At 31.8% G+C, this 21,022-nt stretch overlaps 3 protein-coding genes across 4 annotated transcripts in view; 2 read left to right on the forward strand and 1 right to left on the reverse strand.

Annotated features, from left to right (window-relative positions):
* Window positions 1-404: 404 nt before the first annotated feature.
* LOC108972395 (nudix hydrolase 2) lies at window positions 405-3,639 on the reverse strand. The gene is made up of 5 exons (XM_018938952.1): window positions 2,784-3,639; window positions 2,584-2,717; window positions 1,514-1,605; window positions 1,200-1,419; window positions 405-1,140 (listed from the first exon to the last, which is right to left on the reverse strand). Exons 1-5 carry the CDS (start codon window positions 3,260-3,262, stop codon window positions 758-760), a joined length of 1,308 nt encoding a protein of 435 aa, XP_018794497.1. The 5' UTR covers window positions 3,263-3,639; the 3' UTR covers window positions 405-757.
* A 3,773-nt stretch (window positions 3,640-7,412) lies between these two features.
* Window positions 7,413-8,785, forward strand: LOC108972402. The gene is made up of 2 exons (XM_018938962.1): window positions 7,413-7,689; window positions 8,130-8,785. The coding sequence occupies exons 1-2, from the start codon at window positions 7,651-7,653 to the stop codon at window positions 8,418-8,420; spliced, it is 330 nt and encodes a 109-aa protein (XP_018794507.1). The 5' UTR covers window positions 7,413-7,650; the 3' UTR covers window positions 8,421-8,785.
* A 3,969-nt stretch (window positions 8,786-12,754) lies between these two features.
* LOC108972448 (serine/threonine-protein phosphatase 4 regulatory subunit 2) overlaps window positions 12,755-21,022 on the forward strand; it is a 14,915-nt gene continuing 6,647 nt past the window's right edge. For both annotated transcript variants that reach the window (XM_018939030.1, XM_018939031.1), the window contains exons 1-2: window positions 12,755-12,919; window positions 13,130-14,616. In XM_018939030.1, the coding sequence (XP_018794575.1) occupies window positions 14,400-14,616 (217 nt within the window). In that variant the 5' untranslated portion in view covers window positions 12,755-12,919; window positions 13,130-14,399. The remainder of the gene's footprint in view (window positions 12,920-13,129; window positions 14,617-21,022) is intronic.

Raw genomic sequence — 21,022 nt, forward strand, 5'->3', positions numbered from 1 at the left:
AGTTTGTATGCCAACAATAAGTGATAGAGCTCCAATATCGGCGATTCCGACAAATGATCAGCTGTTTGGTGAGAAGTAGATGTGTAAAAAGTTTTGGCACTTATGCATACTCGCATTGAGACCTGCAAACTTCCAATAGTTGTTTTTCTTCCGAAATCGCTATTGACACTTGATTCAACCATTTGCCAGAAAGATAGAAGTCAAACTACACTAACATCCGACACAACTACAAACAGACGCTTCTACAATGCCCCACCTAATAATAAAAAAATATAATTTTTTTCTTATAATTTTATTGTAACTATTTAACAAATCGTAAATATAAAAATAGAACCTCGACGAAAATGGAAGAAACTAACATTTAAACATTCAAAATGTGTAAAAAATTAAAAAAAAAGATCCTCTTGGTGCATGTTATCGCAGGTGATTTTATTATTACTTGTAATTTGGGTATTATTTTTAGTTTAATTGAGCTAAGTTAACTTTCACTAAAGTTATTTGTACCAGTTGTCACTTACACATCGTAGTTTTTTTTATTGTGTAATCAAAACTATTTCAGTTTATTCTGAAAGGCCACTTTGTGGATTATTATATTTAACCATAAAACAAACTAGAACCAACAGTTGTCTGTTCACTGGTCTAACTGTGATTTTCCGTTATCTAAAAATTATACACTATATAACCTCACAAATTTAAATTTTCTTTTGAAGGATGGAAAGTGCTGTTATGCAAAAAAAAAAAAATTCCACTACTTGGCTCAACTTTCGTTTTTCTCCTCAACCGGTTTCATATAGAACAATGTGTACTCGCGTTTCAGCACACGATGTTGGGCGCGCTCATAGGTAAAGCGTATATTGCGTTTATTATAATCCAAATAGGTGCGCATAAAGTGACGATTTGTCTCATGCACGTCAGGATGTTGTAAATATTCCTCAACCGGCATCCATTGTGCCTTAGCAATTTCACGTTCGCATTTATGTACTTCACGATTGAGTGGCTTCAAAGCAACAACTACGTACATATCTGAACAGCCGAAGTTTCCGCCATGTGAATGTCGTATACTAATAACGGTACGGAATTCACAGTCGATACCGGTTTCCTCCTTCACCTCGCGTATAGCTGCATTTACTATTTCCTCACCTATAATTGTTAAACATTAGAAGAATATGCCTTAAATAATTAAAATTTTCAAAACCTACCGGGCTCCACATAACCACCGGGCAATTTCCAACTATTTGCGATTAATGCATAGCGGTCACTAACAACTAACACTTCATCGTTGTCATTGACAACAAGTCCACCAACACCAAGCATTGTATGGCAAAATGTTGGTATATTGGCAGATTCGTGGGTTGGCAGCCAGCGATACATCACAAGCGAAGAGGAGGTGGTGTCCACATGATGGAATACAAAGCCGGCCTACAAATGAGAATGGCAGAAATTAGTGAAAAATAATAATAAAAAAGTTAATATTTTACATGCATACTTATGTATGTTTTAAGTGTGTTCAAACCTTTGCTAAATGTGGCACCCATGCTGCATGTTCTTTCCGTAATGTAAACCATATGGCGCGCCGTTTAATGGAAATCCAGTGGTCCAAAGATTCTTTAAGAAAATATTTATTGAACAAATTGTTTGATTGTAACATATTTTTATTTTATGCGCCATTAGCAACATTACATTAACAATTAAGGAAGAAATATAACAAAAAGCAAGAAAAAACGTTAACTTTGGCTCCTCTATGCTAGAATACAATTTACAGATGCTTTTCTGGTCCGATTAAAAAACATATTCGAAGTTTATGTCGCTATTTGTGATATGGTTTGTAGTCAGTTTATATGTAAAGTGGTCAGATCTGAACAATTTTTAAGATATTACGCCTCATACTAAAATTTCGTGAAAGCATTTTGTCAAATAATAAAGTTTTCTATACATGAAATATTTTATTGATTCCTAGATCTGAGTGTAAAAGAGTTCGTGGCAAATTTAATATACCCTATTGAGGGTATAATAAATATTCAAATATATGAAAATTCTTGTTACAAAGCTATTTACTAAAATTCGAAAGTAGTTTAGTAATAGTACGTATGTACATATAATATATTGTATTGTATACGTAATAAGAATTGTTGTATCTATGCAACTTTGCACTTATTATCATGAATGTATGTGAAGTTATTTACAATTGCTTATCTTGGTAATTAAATATACCCTTATATTGTATCAAACAAGTTAATGGAAAGCATTTGATATAGTATATAGTAGTTCTAACAAACGTATTTATGTATGTAGAAGTGTACATATCTATCTATTTAACCTTTCAGAGGGCACATATGATCAATGTTTTCTTCTTAAATAGCTTATTGTTGGTTAATTTATCGTGACAAATTTACTAGTTTGTGCTATTTCACATAAACCAAATTCAATTAAAGATTATTAAGTTCAGTCAAGTATTGATTTCCATTTAATTTTAGAGTGAATACTATATATTTCACATAAGTACCGCAGTAAAATGCAAATAACTTGTTACACCTAATACTAATATACAAAAAAATTTTCAAATTCGACCTTTTGTCTACTTACTCTGTAGTTTCTTTTCAAAATCTGTGGCTTCATCGTATTCCTTTTCCGAGTCCACAAGCACACCATTGAAGCGATCAACGCTACCACAGAATACACCCTCTGGCACCTCCATGTCTTTTCCACCCGATTCTTGTCTGTAAACATTTTATTGATGATTTACATTTATTTACAATATTTCATGAACAATAATCATAACGTACTTAAACAATTTACTTGTAGTTGAAATAAAACGCGTTTGCGTTTGCTTTTGCACTCTTTGACAATCGCTTAGCAGCTGAAAGGGTTGTTGCAAATGTGAAAGAGACGAGACAACGTACTTAAAACAACGAATTTTACTGTTCTCGCGATATGAACTGTCAATTGTGCAAATATGTTTATTTTTCATGCTAAAATTTCTATTACACAATAACAACGGTGTCGGCGTCGGCGTCGGCGCTAATAAACGCAATGACGACAAAGCTCTTGTTAAAGGGGCTGATAACAGGCAAACGGAACTGGGCAATAACATTGTATGCGCATTCGACGAAGTCCGGCTTCGTATATAGGCTACCGATAGTCGCATGGTATGCATGCCGACGGCAGTTATTAGATGGCAGTGATATTTGAGCTGCATGGAAACTGCAGTTAAGCGTAGTACTGCGCCAATTGAATTAATGGTAGACTGCGGGTAGACAAACATGTACTAATATGCCTTTTTAGAAAAAGTGCCAACAGATTCAGTTGCGGATATTTTCTGTTTATTTCTCTTTTTATTTCTTGGCGTTTTTGTTGATTAACGTTATCGTTTGCTTTGTTTACCGATACCGTCTTTATCATTATCACATATTTATTATCTTTATTGATATAAATGTTACAGAACTGCAGATAGTTTTACACATGCATGTATGCTATGAGACTGCGGCGGCTACAACTATTTTGTAGCTAACAACGGTACGCTAATCTTCCATGTGTTTATTCGTTAGAAGGCACTTTTTTATAAATTAAAACTTATTAAACTAGTAAGCACCACAAATACGTATAAAATTTTATGAACAGCTGAGCTATCACAGAATCAAAACAAAAGCAACGACAAGTGCGCATCAAAACAAAAGCGCTGATAAGAATTTTGACAATTAGCAAACAGCTGCTCCATTGGGTTGCCACATCAGACAAATATATTTGCTTTTAATTTTAATATGTTATAAACATGATCTGAAGTATTATTTTTTTTTTATTTAAAGTATTATCTCGTTTTAAAATTTTCGCATATCATTATTATTAAGTAAAACTATGGTTTATAAATAAAATTTTTTGTTAAAATAAAAGGTGTAATTGTAGGTTTGCGACTTTGATAAACGGAAATGCAACTGCGTTAATCCATTCAACTGGAACTTCCCTTTTTTTCAAATTGGAATGTGTTTCTGAAACGATTGTTGAAATGTTGAAGTGAGTAAAATTAATTAAATTAAGAAGAAAATATCTAAAATAACTTGTTAGTTGCACTGTTACAGTCTACACTTTATGATCAACAAAGAAATAAAGTAAGAAATCTATCACATTTAAGAACCTCATGATGACCTAGTCTAAACTAGTTCTTTGCGAGTTAGGACCTCATTAAGGCACTACTTGGATTCCTAAATATCCCAACGGGAGTAAAATGGAGCGAGTTATGACCTATAATTGCGAATCGATGGAATATGTTCGAGTAATGAGGTGGGTAAGTTTAAAAATTCTTCTAAAATTTGACTAACCTACATATTGTATATAGCTTAAACGTATATTATACTCGAAAACTTTGCCAACAGAAATCGTTAAGCAACGTGGAGAATGTCCAAGTCAAGTAATGTTAGTTCAAGCATAAATTTTAAGATTTCTTTGTGAAAATAAAAATTGTTTTGTGTCAGCAAATTGGAGTACGTTACTTTATAAAATGCTTCTCAGTAAGACAACTGCTCACCACCACTTATAAAAACATATGTATGTATATGTGCTTATGTATGTAGAACTTCAAAAAGTTAATATGTTATCTACTCATTGTTCCAAATAGCCTTTCACTAACTTACTTTTTGTTCACTTTTACTTGCTTATCTCTAAAATAGCTTTGACAGGAAGCGAAACTTTTTGAATTAGCAAATAGTAAATCTCATAAAAGAAGTGGCAAACACTCTATGTAAACAAAAGCAAGTGTTTTTAACACTCACATGTCGTTGACACATATGTATACTACTTTATCCCATATGGTAATTATTTGCAGGTGAATGACACTTCTAACTTCAAATCAGCAAGATTGTAGAAGTGTGAAGAGCATAATGTATGTTAAAATTCATAAAATATGCCACAATTGGTTTGCTCATTTATACAAATTTACATATAGGTATGTAGATCTGTATTATTAAAAAAACATATACTTTTACTTAACATTTTGCTTTCAATAACAGTTCTGTACTCTTTCACTTTATGTAATCTTGCTTGTTGTACTCTCAATTTGTCACGGAATTCTCTTTTTAGCTACTTCCTGCGCAATAACACTGACCTATGAGGCCATAAAAATGGGCATCAACCATTGTAACACCACCCCATAGTTTCCGCCGCCTAATGACGAGGTAACAGCATACATTTCTGCGCTCATCATCTGAAAATGCCGCCTGTGAAAATGTGCTGTTCACATCATGCTACGCAATTAAGCGTCCTGTGAATTTTACCACCAAAATTCTTAACAGTTGTAGTTGTTTATGCAGCCATAGTGATGTAGTGTAGTAGAGTTCATGTATTCATATAGCCATTACTTCGTCACATGACGTCACAAGCCAGCGTATGGTAGATCTGAGGAGTTTTTTTTAAATATATTATATTTTCATTTGTTCTTCATTTGATAAAATTAGCTCTAATTTATTCTAGTATATTTATTTGCTTTAAAAATTAAATGGGACTATTCGCATTTTTAAATATCTAAACACAAATTATCTGCTATTTCTGATAAAAAAAAGTGATAAAATGCACATCCCGTTAATATTAATTTTAGATCCCTAAATTCGTTGACCCGCAAGGAATCCGTTTAGCAGGGGTAACCGTTAATTTCAATTATAGACATTTATTCATTTGTTGAAATTTTTGAATATACGGTTGTTTTTAAAATTTTTGAAAATTGTTTATTTTTTTCGAAAACTCTCTTACGTAAAGTTTGAATTCTGTATTAATATAGACAAAATATTATTACCATTTAGATGTTCTCGAAAGCTTTTTAGGCTCTACAGATTTTAAAATTTTGCATACTATGTATAATCAGACATTAGTTTATGAGAAGTTTTAGCTTAGCTTTTCTTGATATTGAAATATTCGATTCAATGAATATTTACAAAATCCCTGGTTTTGGAAGTTTTTTAGAGTACTTAGGCATTCGTCTATCCGGATTTCTTATTTATGTTTTTGTTGGAAACTCTCTATGAAATTCTAATTATTAATTTTGATATAAAACTATGAATTAATTAGTAAGTTTTTTATTTAATATTATTTTGGGAATTTAAATATAATTATCTCTTTTTTCGAAATCCATAATTAATTTAAGCAGCTCGTTGTGAATAAATGCTTTTTTTAATATATATTTAATAATATATCGTTGTGAATAAATGCTTTTTTTAATATATGTACATATACATACATATGTATTTAAAAACAACTAATTCTAATATTAAAATTTTCTAATTTTAAACTTCAACTACATCTGCATATGAATGATATTTTCTAATTTTAAAATTCTAATTTTAAACTATATAAAATACATTTGTGTTCTACATATATACCGTTATTTGTATGTACATATGTATATTCGGAAAGCTTTCACTTTAATCATAGGCTGGCAAATTATTGAATACCCGGAAATTAGCGCAACCCAACATTGGTTACACATTTAAAAATAGCGTTTTTTGTGGCATGGCTTATCTAAGCATTAGAAGCTCTATCATGATTTGTAGCTTAACATACCGCATACATATGTACATGCACACATTAAAGCGCTTGTCAATGCTGTCTCCCTTCTGTATGCGTCCATTAAAATGGCAGACAAACATGGCAGCGTATCCAGTAATACAAATGGTATTTCCTTGTTTGACTAACCACAGAGTACATACACACACATACATTTATGTATGTCTACTATAAACGTTGTATAAGCACAGCAGATGTGAAAAAGGTATGACGGAAAAATACCATACACAGTGTTTGTGCATGTACACAAGTGTACTCACAACACCAACGCAGAAAAATGTTGCGCATACGCCACGTTGTACCATAGTGTTAAGTACAGAATAACAGAGAGAACGGAACTGTATTTTATATTTACATTCAGAAATGCGCGCTGTTATAAGGGGTGGGTGGCACAATGTGGAAGTAGCTGTGTTTTTTAACGCTGGGTAATATAGAGTCGAGTCAGCTCGTAAACTTGGTGTGAAGATGTTTGTTATATATACATATGTACATATGTATTTGTGTTGTGCCTAGTAGTTGTTGGCATGATGAAATGAAAGTTGTGCGAGTTTATTGGCATAGGTTAGGGGTTTGAGATGCTGCTGCAGCTGTGATGTTAAACTTTGGGAGAGCTGTGTATTGTTGTGGCAGGATAACAAGTATTTGTTTGGTATAAATAGCATAGACATTTGGGCGGAACGTGTATTAACATTTGAAGACTGCGACGTAGCTGAGCTGTGCAACGGATAAGGAAAATATAATAAAAAATATAGTAATACAAAAGTATATTATCTATATAATTCTTTATTATGTATTACAAAAATTGTTAAAGAGAAGAAAAAGTGTGTTTAAATTAAAATTATATACATATTTAAGTGTGGTATATAACAAAATAATTAAACTAAGCATAATAGTGCTATTAACCGTCTCGTTTCTATTATAAGAAAATTATATTATTCAACTACATAAGCATCATTGTGCTTAATCGCAAATAATTTCAAAGCAGCAGCTATTGAAAAGTGTATCGAAATCTGTTTTTATGACACATTAAAGCAATAACAAAAAAATTTATAAACAAGAATAAACAACACGTCGCAGCCTGCATACACGCGCTTAGGATTAGAAATGGAGGGCTATCAGGATATGAGCGAGCTGGAAAAGTCGGTAAATATATACGCTACTCGATTTTAAGTATATACATTTACAGTTATTGCAACTATGGCTTGATTTTAAGTACATACGATTACATTTATTGTTACTGTGATATTCTGGTTCATTTCAAATTTATATCTGCTGACCTACTTCGTGACCTCTTCGCCTTTATTAATGCATAGTTTTGTGCGCTTTTATTTATTTTTACCGCACCCATACTAAGAACCGCATTATCTTCATTACTTCCTACAACCGCACACTATCATGCCCTCTGCAGATATTGTCCTCAAATATTTAATATCGTCATTGTTGCTGTTTAAATTACTGTATAGCTATATACAAACAAACATACATATGTATATGTATGTGTACACAACATCATATTGCTTTACTCAATGCTCTTATGCTTACTCTCTTTCATGTCGCACGTACTTACAATAAAATGGACAAAGGTCGCGCACGCGGGCACCCAACTCTATACGGTGGCACACAAATTGCACGAGGTCGAAACGACATTGGATCACACCAGCAGCCTGGATGATGTTGATGGCGTTTGTGTCATGGAACTGCTCGAGTCCATGGAGGAGGTCAAAGCGGAATATCATCATCTGGTACAAAATATACGCGAGGTGCACCAGTTGCAACGTGACGTCACCACATCGATACGCTTTCAAATGCGTAACATGCAGCAGACATTCGAATCGCTTAAGAAACGCATCGAATTGCGCGTTACGCAAAACTGAAAACCATGCGCTGAGAGCTGTGAAAGTACGGCATACATTTAGGTGCTGGAAGGAAATACGTAAAATGGGAAGCTGTGGCGACAAGGCGTGAGAATAAAATATATTTCTTAGGTAGTCTTTATTTTTTTACTTTTATTTTTGAATGAGAACTAAGTACGTCTTAAGTCGCCTCATTTTTGTTTTTTACGTTCTTAGAGATATACATAGATTATAAGTAACGCATTTGTGTATCAAAATTTCCACAGTTTTATTTTAAAATATGCAACACTATTTCTGGCTAACTCTACTTGTTACTATTTTTGTGCATATTTGTTGAGCTATTATTTATTCTTTATTAAGTTGGCAAAACTCACCGCCAAAAGTTAGTAGTTTTAGTTAAAAAATTTGGTTTAAAATTTTAATTTTCGATTTAGTCCGAAATCGGAGTTTTATTAAATTTTCAATTTCTTGTTCGGGCATTTAAAAGTGAAAGTTAATTTTTTATTTTTATTTGAGAAGATAACAAAATGGTAGAACACGTGGTGAAGAAATATAAATTATAGAGCAATTTAATTTTTTAATTGTAACTTAAAAGTTTGGGATTAATTTTTTTTTAACCCATTACTGCTCACAGCTAAAACCTGCTATGATAAACTACAGAAATTTTAAGCAGACGTCTGTAATGATATTAAAAGGGTAATTTCCAATTTTCAAAAAAATGTCTTAAAAGATGTGGGCGCGGCGGAGATTAACCTAAGGGCTCATTAGATCGAATCATGCTTTTTCCGGTGTACAAATCGAAGTTCAACAAATATCCTTCTGAAGTAGTCATACACCAAATTTTGTATCCATAGCGAATTGGTTTTCCTCGTATAAACTGCTCCATCGATTCGTCTACAGAAAATGAAATTCCAAAGGGTTCTCCAAGCTCTTTAAACTTTGTATTTAAATGATCAAGAACAGGCTGAACTTTGAATGCCTTATTATTCGAATCACTTTGTGTATTATCATTGAAATGAAGGTAGCGATGTATTTTTTCAAACTTATTCCTCAAGCATGCGCGATTAAGTAACATTTTTAAACAGATCTTTTGGATTTAACAGTTTTCGGATTTATAAACAAAAGATGTTAATTCAATTACTTCGTAATGTATTATTTACAAACCTTTGCAAAAATTATGAGCGTCGTAAAGCAATTATTAAATATAAAAGTTATATATTTGCTTAATGTCTTTAGTTCACAGCAAGATACTTATTTAAATCAATTTATACAAAAGTAAAACGGAACGCAAATATTTATTTGAGATATTTCTCAAATTTGTGTTTATTTACTTTTTTGACAATCAGCTGTTTATTATAAGCACTGTAGGACTCATATGTAAATAGAGTTTGTTTGTATAAAAGTGCTTGTATTTGTTATCAACTTTTTTTTTGATAATACCCAATCAGGGTTGCAAAGAATGCCTTAAAAAAATTAATTGAATTAACTTTTGAAGTAATTTTTTTTTAATCTCGAAAATCTTAATTAGAAATAAATGTTAAAATTTTAATTTCAAACACGGGACACAAAACAAGTTTTTAGCTCAAATACCAGAAATGTAGTACCAAAAATTGCATTACAAACTAAAAATAGTTTTTTGGAAAATGCAATTTTTAATTAAATTGTATAACCCTCGTCTAACCCCTCGTCTAACATAAAACTTTTGATTGTATTGTCTTAAAAAACCTCTATTTATTTTTTATATATGAAATGAAAAGAGAACAAACAGGACGAAACATATATATGTAATTGCAGTTTTTCAAAATTATTATTACTACTATCATTAAAATAATTATTAACATTATTTAAACAATTATATTAATATATACTCGCAATGTATTTGCAATTTCCATATACTGTTTGCAAACTCTCATATGCCTCGCTGGTTCACATATAATATTACTCACTTTTAAATCCAGGTAAACTACCTGGTAGGTAAAATGCACTACTGTGTATGTATGTGTGTATGGCTTATTTTCGTCATTGTTGGTAACTAGATTTTACATTTACGATACAAGGACAAAAAGTAAAATGCATTTACATACATAAATACATATGTAAATGAATGGCACCAAAAAGGATAAGTGGCCTAGATGAAGTTTTAAATAGGAAATGTGCGCAGTAATTCGGGTGTCCCTAAGATATTTTGTAATATGTTATTTTATGCTGTGCTGTGCGCAGACACCTATAGGTGGCTGAAACACTTCAAGGTTCTTAAAATACTACACAAGGATTTTTTTTCAATACAAACTATTTCTAAGAAAATAGATTTGTATGTTAGAAGAAGTGGCAGCGCGTACAATTTGTTGCAGCACCCTTCGGAGGAAATGTTTATGTCTACATTTGAACTAATAGATAATTTAAATAAATTTAATTTTTATTATGTTGTTTTAGTTACTTATTTCTTATTACCTTTTTGCCAATGACAGGAGACACCATTTTATTTCTGGAATTTAATGTAAACAATGGTTTTTTTAATTAATTTTTAAACGATTTTTTTTTTTAATTTAAATTGCATATTTGTGGAAGTTATGATTAGAATAATTTCAAAATTACATTTTCTGTTTTGTTCACAAACTTAGAGAAATAAGACAATTTACTTAAAGTAACAAGTAAGAAAAAGCAATTTAATAGACTTAGTCATTAAAGAACTTAGCGGCATTTAAAGTGTATTAACTATATTGAAATACAAAAAATAAAACACAAATGTGAATAACCAAAAATATTTTAACGTATACTTATAAGTATCTTTAAGAAGCAATAATTTTTGTGCAATTTGAATAATATTTCCAAAAACTTAAAACTTTAATCAAATCACCTAAATATTTCGTATTGCATTTATAGCAAAAACGCATTTTTACTACTAATTCAAGGTTTCTAAGCAGCAACTACAAATACGAAAAACACTTTTTGGAATAAATAAAGTTTAAAAAACTATATAAAAAACTAACAATTTATGTTTAAAAATTGTTGACTTATTAAAAACAATACTTATTAGACCGTATTATATTATATTATATATGTTTTAAGAGCATGTCCTAATAATAAAAATGATAATTGAATTTTTATTTGTATTGTAATCTAATATGTTACAAATATTCTTCTTAAAATTAGTTGAACTGCTATATTTTATACAAAATAATAATAATATAAAATAACTTTAAACCTAATAATTTTGTACATGTTTTTCAAATGAGCTTTTGTTTTGTAAAAGCTAAATACATTTAGCAATAAAAAATAATATTAAAATATGTTAGTTACAAGTTACATACAGTTACGTTGCGGAATATACCGAATCTCCTTGTATTTTAAGTAAATCATAAAATATTGTAAATTATTCTAAAACTACCTAAAGACTAAAAGGCAAGTTGAATAAAATGCATAAGAAATTCAAGAAAACTCAAGCAAAGTTGTTAAGTACTATTTTACTTGCACATATTATATGTACATATGTATGTATGTCTCGTAAGATTTGAAGCATGTCAAATCGTTAATTCCATAGGTATCTTAATGGCACGACAGGCAGGTGTGACCATAAATGGAACAGCTGTTCGTATTCTCTCTCTTTTTAAAAATTTTCCTAAGTATACATATAAGTACATACATATACACTAAGATTTTATGTGCAAGAAATCACATTCAGAAAGGAGTTAATGTTCGCCGGCTGTATGTATGGAAGTGTGAATGAAAACAAAGGCTAGGATGGGCACGTGACTGCAGGTAAGTGCGTAATGTCCTATCCTTACTTGCATACATATGTATACACCCACAGTTGTTGTGGCTACAACAACTTAGATGTTTAAACAAATCCCTCCAAAAGTAACAACATGTGTATCTACAATGTGTACATAGCATTTGCAAATAGTTTGAAATGTGTTACATTTCCCTTCACATAAAATAATAACAGTAATAATCGTACATAATAACAATCCTACTAAAATATACGTAAACTTTATATAATAAACGTAAAATATTTTATGTTGAAAAATCGTATTTACGTATGTAAGTTCCTATCAAAATTATCCATAATTCCTACAGAGCATGGAAGTTTACTTTCCATGGAACATTTTGAGTGGCACTGGTATAATTACAAAACAGCTGTGATAAGCGCCACCTGACTTTTGCAAATAGGTTGCGTTTATGCGGAAGCTTATAAAATTAGCATTTTTAAATGGATAAATAAAGCTTAAAATATATTAAAAATGTGTAAATATGCAACGGTGTTATGTAAAGAAGAAATAAAATAATTTAATTAGCATTATATACCTTTCCAGTAGGTCTACACATACACAACAGCTGGCAACATCACTCAGATTTCTTTTGTTAAACGGGCTGGAAGAGAACTTGCAAATTTATTATTTTAGCCTGAAGCCGTAAAGTAATTTTATATATTTCGAAACTATCATATAGAATTAACTGGCTGACGTTTGATTTCTAGCAGTGTATTAAATAATATTAATATAAGTGCTTCTTTCTAACAGGTTAGTGATTATATTTTACCACATCTGTGACACCGCCGCTACGTACTATATAGCGTCGCTGCCGACAGCAAGATTTTTCGCTAACAAAAATTATGCGACTAAAAATGTTTTTCAACAATTTATTAACCAATATTATTCTGTTGTATATACAAAAATTGTATGCATATTCTAAACACTATTATGTACTTTCTTTGCGTTTACATTTTGCAGGAGCAAGATTGCAAATCAAAATTTTACCTGCAACGCATGTACACACATCTAAACAGCACGTACTATTCATTCAGATCGTAAGCGGTATCCGGAGCAGCTGCATATTAAGTCGGCCAGAGAAAATCTCTTGTCTTCTTTGCGCCTGTTCCTCACTAAGCAAGGGTCTCTACATACTCAACAAGGGTAAAAAAAAATTTTAAACTCCAACTTCAACCTCGTGCAACAACTACACCGGTGCGCAGAGTTGCAGCTGTAAAAGCCGGGTAGTTACACATTTTATTATACATACAAACACCTATGTACCGGCCTTGTTGTTTGGTCTGAGACGCCTGCTCTCTGCAAACTGAACGTCTGCAGTGCATAATCGTCAAGGTTTTCGTAATTCAACGATTCTGTTCAGTCTGAGAGCGCACATCCAGCAGTCATCAACGCACCGCATCACCAGCACGGAACGTAACCATTAAAATTTATAAAATAATTACTTGTCTGTTGGTATTACCACTCGTGCCAATAACTGTGGTTTTAGCCAGTCTAGATTCCAACTTGTAACATCATTTAGAACGAGTCTCCACTTATTACTGGAGTTTTCGTCCCACTGAGCACATATTGCATTGCACGTCTGTCGTTTGTCATCCACACATTGCTTTTGGTTCCGTTTGGTGTCTGTGCGTGAGTATGTGCACGTTTGTCTGACTAAACGCGCCCGTATAAAATAGTTGTGCCGTGCCTTTTTGTAGTCGTCGCGATCTGTGTCGTCGTGTCCATTTTCAGTTCCCGTACCCGTACCTATATTCAATCGGTAGTGTCGTAGCATTACTGCAATCGTGTATCTCTGGTCTGCGGAATTCACTGTGTCGTATTTTCGTTTTGCAAATTTGTTGCTGCTGGTTTTGCCACACATTTGCAAAAACAAGCAACCTAAAATACGAAACTCAACTTCGATCTCCTACGACAAGAGTAACTTCGTCATTGTGCAGCGAGAAGAGTAGCGAATATTTTAAAACGTACATTGCCGGTTGTGAACTTCGTTCTTGTGTGTCTATATCATCATCAATTTCATTGTGGTGGCAAGAGCGAGCTAACCAGTGCCACATTAACATTTACAGCGACAGCAGGAAGACTACATATTGCGAAATTTAAATATATATTTTTGATCATATTGAAAAAGAGGAAGCTAGAGTTAACTAGACGCCTACCTAGCAAAAATTTTCACACGGTGAATCTCAGACAAATTCATTACATTCCCGTTTTTATTGTTACATTTAAATAAATGGTTAATATGGAAAACGCCGAAGAAGTAATGCAAATTCTGGAGCGCTTTACGCGTCTAAAGCAAAAGGAGATACCCAAGGAGTTGGACGATTATTTGCAGTATGTGGCGAAAACCGGCGATACGGTCTTTAAATGGGCGAGCCTGAAATATTTATTCCGGGAGAAGTTGCTCAATGTGATTAAACATTTCCACGATACGTCGCCGCGTGTTGATGGTGAGTACAGAAATAAAAAAATATATACATACATACATATGTACCTCATTAAAAAGCACTAATCGTGCTACTCGTAAAAATGCAGGATATTATGATGAATGAATAAGTGTGGTAATTGTATGGCGGTGGCTGACAAATTTTATTGTCATGCAAGTAAATCCTCTTTTTCTGGATACTTACTAACCGGCTTTTTATACTTATACATGCCGCTTTCCTCCATTTCGCATCACATCATCGTTTCTATGAAGTTTTCGTGTCACATTTTTTCGTTTTATTCTTTTGTCGCAAAGTTGCAGTCGAAAATTGTCTGCATAAAAATGCTGTTTCTGTGTACATGGGGGCAACTTTCTCCTTGATAAATACCAAAGTTGTAAGAAGAATAAAATTTGCAGCAGCAAAAAACTTGCAATGCAGACGTGCTGAGCGTGAAAAGTAGGATATTCTTAACTACATACAAAATACAGAATTATTTTTGTACCATGTGTAATAATTCTAGAACCATATGAGCAACATACCTTTTTTATAATGAAAATGTAAATGTGTTTTAAATATCTTCCATCCAAATAGATAACAAAAAAAAAAATATTTTTAACTTTGCACTCATTGGGAACGCAGGCAGGCTTAGGAATTTATGGACATTTTTTTAAATTCAACAAGCTCTGAAGTTTCCTACGAAATAGCTGCTTTAATTGCAAACAATTAAAAAACACAAGGTCACGCGTTTGCAGTGGTTGATGCTAGATTAAAAGTTTTTAAGTGACGAATGTACATACAATTTTTTTTCTAATTTTAATTTGCAAATTAAATTAAAATAGATAGCATAATCAAATTACTTAATGAATGATTGTCGTATTTAGAATTTGATAATCGGAAAAAACAGCTAGCTAGATTCTTCAATAATTCGCCAAATGATGTGATCACAAAAAATTCTTATCCTTTTCTTTTTCTAACTCTTCATGGCACTAGTTGAGTTTCTCCATTGCTACCTGGCCACAAAATTTTTAATTGATTTAGATTTAATGACTCCAGCGTGAATTCTAACTAGAGTGTGCTTAAATCCCTATCACACCTGCTTGACAAAACATTATGAAGCAGAAAAGGAAAGAGAAGAAAATAACAAAAATAAATGCAGACATAAATAACTTTATATATTTGTACAAGTGGCTATGTACTTCACATATCCGAACATATGTACTTAATCCAAGCAAGTATGTAATTTTTTTTAATTTTTAAACTTTTTTTTGCTAAAGGGGGAGTATGGATTGACAGGCAGAAAGCTAAATGCGTAGCGCTCCATCAACACTATAACTTAATCATGTGTATTTGTGAGTACAAACAGATGTGACGTACATATGTATGTATTTACCAGCTTTCACACATACATACATATATATCACTTCATTATTATTGTTATTTTTTCTTTGCTAAGTTAACACCAGCGCACAATCACTTGCGCGAATTTTTTCCGAAAACAACTAAATGTGCAGAAAATAACTAATTTTAATTGTTATTCAGCGTGCGAAAACCTTACTCCCATTACACAAATTCTTGCTTGCCTTTTTTTGCAAATTTTTTATTTTATAGTGAAAAGAAAAGATAAAAGGCTTTAACTGCTTTGTAATTCCATTTTCGCTCATCTAATAGAATTTTGTAACTAAGCGCACTTGAAATCCCTCCATATTTTCGCTGTGCTTTCTTTTTGGTTATTATTTATAACACTAACGCTGACTAATCGCCGAAAAAGACTTTCCTGTGCGTCACAAATGCTTGCGGTAAAACAAGTGATATTCTCTGATATGATAAAGAAATTATTAATTTAAATATTTGTGTGCATTTGTACAAAATATTAAGTGATGTGTGCTGGTATGAGTCTCTTCGGTTAAAATAATTGTGATAATTTTTTTATACACACGCTTTGTTGGTCTTTTTTAATACAAAAATGATATGAATTAAAATTTTAGAAATTTTGAAGATAACAGTTTTAATTCAGCGAAGGAAATTAAAGCTATATTGTGTTTGTTGTAGTAGCTAAATTGGGCGCTACACATTTTGAAGAACTGTAACTGTACAAAGGTGCCTTTAGCAACTTTTGACTCCCATAAATTATGCAATATTACTTTTAACTAATATTTATTTAAAAAAAAAAAAAGGTTTGGTTGCTTAACCTCTTCGTTTTTATTCACGCTCACTAAACACTTCTTTCCGCGCAATTTTTGAAATTTTCACACCTATTAAGTCGTTAAAACTAAGCTATAATTTACTATAATTGATTAATGTTGTCGAATGTTGTGCTAATAATTATGTTGAAAAATTAAAACCAAAATTTTTCAATATAGCTTTTTTTAAATAAATAAGTGCTTTTTTAATTGTACTTTTTAATATAAACATACATACATATATATGTACATACCAAAACAACAAATCAATTAACAAATGTTGACTCAGCTCAACTAAATCTAAGTTAGTTTAAAATATTGACAAAATCATGATTTAAAGTAAATGAACACAACTTATGTTCATTTGTACATATAAACATACAAGTTTACCGAATATTGTGAATCATGCATATTCCATGAATGCTACTTTGCTAAAAATTCCCAACTGATTCGGAAGTAGCACAAAATGTGGAATGCGTTGACTTTCTCTCTAAACACTGAAGCTGATTGTCTAATAACGTGCTGTTCAGCTGCGCATTTTATTTTAATAAATTTAAGTTTTACTATAATTATTTTTTTTTTTTGAAATTTTGAAATCCATATTTCGTAAAAAAATATTTCCAATCGAGRGATTGTAGTTTTTGATTTATTTGTATACTTTGTATTGGGTACATTACAATATTTGATATTTTCTTAAAAAAAATGAATTATCCTTTTTAATCAAACTTATTTTATCGTTATTGAGAAAAATATATGATTTAATTTTTTTTTTGTTTACTTAAATATAATATACTTCAATTTAATTAATTTATTTTTTAGTTATATTTTTACTTCTTTATCTATTTGTTTCTTTACGTTTTTTCTTTAATTTAGTTTTAAATTCGTTTTATTTTTTTATCTTGTTAGTACGATTGTTATACAACCCGCAGATCAAAACAAAAACATGTAACAATTAATTTTTGTTATCTTGCGGCTACCGTTTTAATTTTATTTAGATTTTTATAAGAATCTTAATCATAAGATCTAATGCAAATGCTTTCCAGCTTTGTAATTGCCAATAAGTGCCGTGATGATATTTCTGTATGGCTAACCTCGTCACTTTAACTAACCTAACCCATATTATGCATCACTCATAAAAGTTACCAAGCGAAACAATTTTATTCCACCGTGTAATTTACAACCTACCTTGCGACGGACTTGATTACTTTACGGGCATTTTGTGCATTTCCACCGGTTTCATAAACCATAAATCACAATGTCAAGTCCTGACTATCACTGTCTCTAAAAACTTTTTAAACAGAAAAAAAAAAAACAAACAATATACACCAGTTACTTCGAAAAAGCTGAATTAAAAAAGAAAAACATAAAAAAATATAAATATTAAGCCATAAAACACACAGCTAAGTGAGCGCAATGAAAGAAACTCATAAAAGACGGCAACAAAGGCTTTTTTTGGTTGGCGAATTCCATGCTTTTCAAAGTCTGATTTCAAGTGAGCGGCGCTCATAGTCGACTCGTTTAAATGTGTTCATTCGCATCTTTCGAGGAACTTACTTTTTTTTTGTTATTTTATTACATACACTTTGCTTTTGCTCCGGCTCCTGCTTTTGTTGCTTCCGAATGCGCGACGGCTTAAAAAATGTCAGCAGCAGAAATTATAAAGAAACCGAACTGAAAAGCACACAGAATTTTTTCAAAAAGCAACAAAAAGTTTGTATATACATATGTACATACATGTGTACATGTATAGTATGAAATAATTAATACAATGGACAAAAAAAAAGGCTTCAAACTATTTTTAGGCTTTAATGACAACAACTAAAGGAGCCAGACACTCGAAAAATAATAATAATAATATTGAAAAAAAAATAATAATAATTCGACTGTGCTAACAATGGGCAGCAACAGCTCTCAGCAGCAGATTGGAATATACTTACATATGTATGTATATACATAACGTTGTGGGTAAGACGGATACACGTACTTATACATTTAACTGCCACATATGTATGTATGCATGTATGTATATGTTGCATGTGTTTGGCAAAAGCCTTAACCACCATGGGTATTAAAAGTCAACAAAAGCAATAACAACAACTACGCACATGTTCTACATACTCTTCTTATAGACTCTTGATACAACAAATATTCTTCACAAATGCAGCAAACATTTCCAACAAAAACAATTACAAACGACGGGGTGGTAATACGATGGATTCGTGCTCAGCAATTTCATTGTTTAGTTGGCTCTCAGCCGCTGGAGCTGCTTTTGGTCAATTATTTGTTGTTCTTTCTATAAAATATAGCTTGTGCATTTGTTGTCGCTGTAGCTTTCCCACTGCTGCTGCTTGTTTTCTCCTCCACCTCCTCCAATGTGACGTGCTGGTTTTGCATTTCTTTCCTACGCCGCCGCTTCTGCTGTGTTACCGGTGATTGCTTTCTTGATGTAGTTGTTGCTGTTAGTTTAGATTTTGCCGGTTTTCATTTTCAACTTCAATTGAAGGCGCAAGATAAATACATATGTAGATACATACATATACATACGAACTACAGTGAGCTTTAGAAATATTCATAAAATATATACTTTATATGAAATAAGAGGATCGTGCCACGAAAAAAGGTATTGAACTTCGTTTTTTTTTACTTTTTGACCAATATGATGAATTTTGTGTTTTGGAGAAAAAGCTCTCCGAGGGAAAAATAATTTTTTCTTGGACTTATTTTACTTTAAAAGCATATTATAGCATCGAGAGTTGCTAGCCCTTACAGTATTGATTGCTAAGAAAATTAAGAACTTAAACTTTAAAATCATTTTACAGTTGAAAATCAACCAAAAAACGATTTATAAACAATTGAATTAAATATTTTTATTTTGTAATCCCAAAATCTTAATGTATATTAAAAATATTAACAAACTTTAGTGCCAAATACCAAAAAAGGAAAAATTAATCCCAAGAATCGGATAAAGATAAATCCCAAAAATCGGATTAAAAAATTATTTTTATTTTAAGATTTTTTGGAACTAAAAAATTCGCTGCGTACTTTTGTAGCTCACTGTTTATGAACTCGTTCGCTTTGCATATTTACGAGCGCCTCCTCCTTGCAATGCTGTTGTTGTTGCCTCTGCAACTGTTGTTGTAATTGCTTGCTGCTGCTCTGACAACCATTACTGTGGCGTTTTCATGTTTTACTTTTATTTTTTGGGGAATTTTCGGTTACCGGCCTTTTAATGGGTTTTGTTTGTGTACTCTAAAACCAGATCTTTGTATATACACGTGTGTGTATCTATGTGTATAGCGTGCGCTTAGGTGTGCGCATGTGTGAATACACCAATTTAACAGCAGCACAGGAATAAATGGCCGGTAATTGCGGCCGCCTTCTCTGCCAGTCAATTTGTACAACCACATATGTACATATAAACGCACACTTAGATTTTATTTACTAACACTATACTGCTTTGACGGCGCTTTGTTGTTGTTAGTATAATAACAATTTGCTTGCAATAACACTTATTGTTGTTGCATTTAAGCTCATACATGTATTTTCTCACACTCTGGCACATAGCAACAACAATGCCGTACAATTTATGTACTCAAGATGTTGATAAATATGCTTTGCAAGTATGTATAAGTTATATAATAGCAGCGTGCGGTTGTCTTTGCTTTTGCAGCTGGCTAAAACGCCTGGAACTTGATGTTTGTTGTACATTTTAGAGCTATTTGCTGCAATTTCATGTATTTGCTTGCTTAATTACAACGTAGTTGGAGCTCACCTTGTGCGAATACCATTAAAAAAAGGGTTTCTGGCAGTAATTTAAGAAAACGACGAAATTTATTAATTGAAAGAGTCACAGACTGGAGATTTTGCGTGCTTTTGACTTTACTTTTGCACTCATATTTGGGGAAAGTGCTATTTGCCGACATATAGTTCGCTCAAATTTGAGGTTAAATTATATATACAATGTTTTGAGTTCTTTACAATTTTTGCAGTAAATTTAAATTTTTTTTATGGACCTGTTAGTATTAAAAACAAATTTAGTAACGATTATGACATTATTAATCGATTCTCAGTGGATTTATCATTGACAGTTCCTTTTAAATAAAATAAATTAACTTTTCTTAATTGAGCATGATCTTCGCATTACCTTTAAAATAACGATGAGTGCGCCGTAATGTAAGCTGTGAAATTGTATTCATTTAAAATATGTTGAAAAGGTTTTATTTGAAAAAATAAAAATTAAAAAAAAAATA

Source organism: Bactrocera latifrons, unplaced genomic scaffold (genome assembly GCF_001853355.1).
Source record: "Bactrocera latifrons isolate USDA-ARS-PBARC rearing strain unplaced genomic scaffold, ASM185335v1 scaffold_4, whole genome shotgun sequence".
Lineage (NCBI taxonomy): Eukaryota > Metazoa > Arthropoda > Insecta > Diptera > Tephritidae > Bactrocera > Bactrocera latifrons.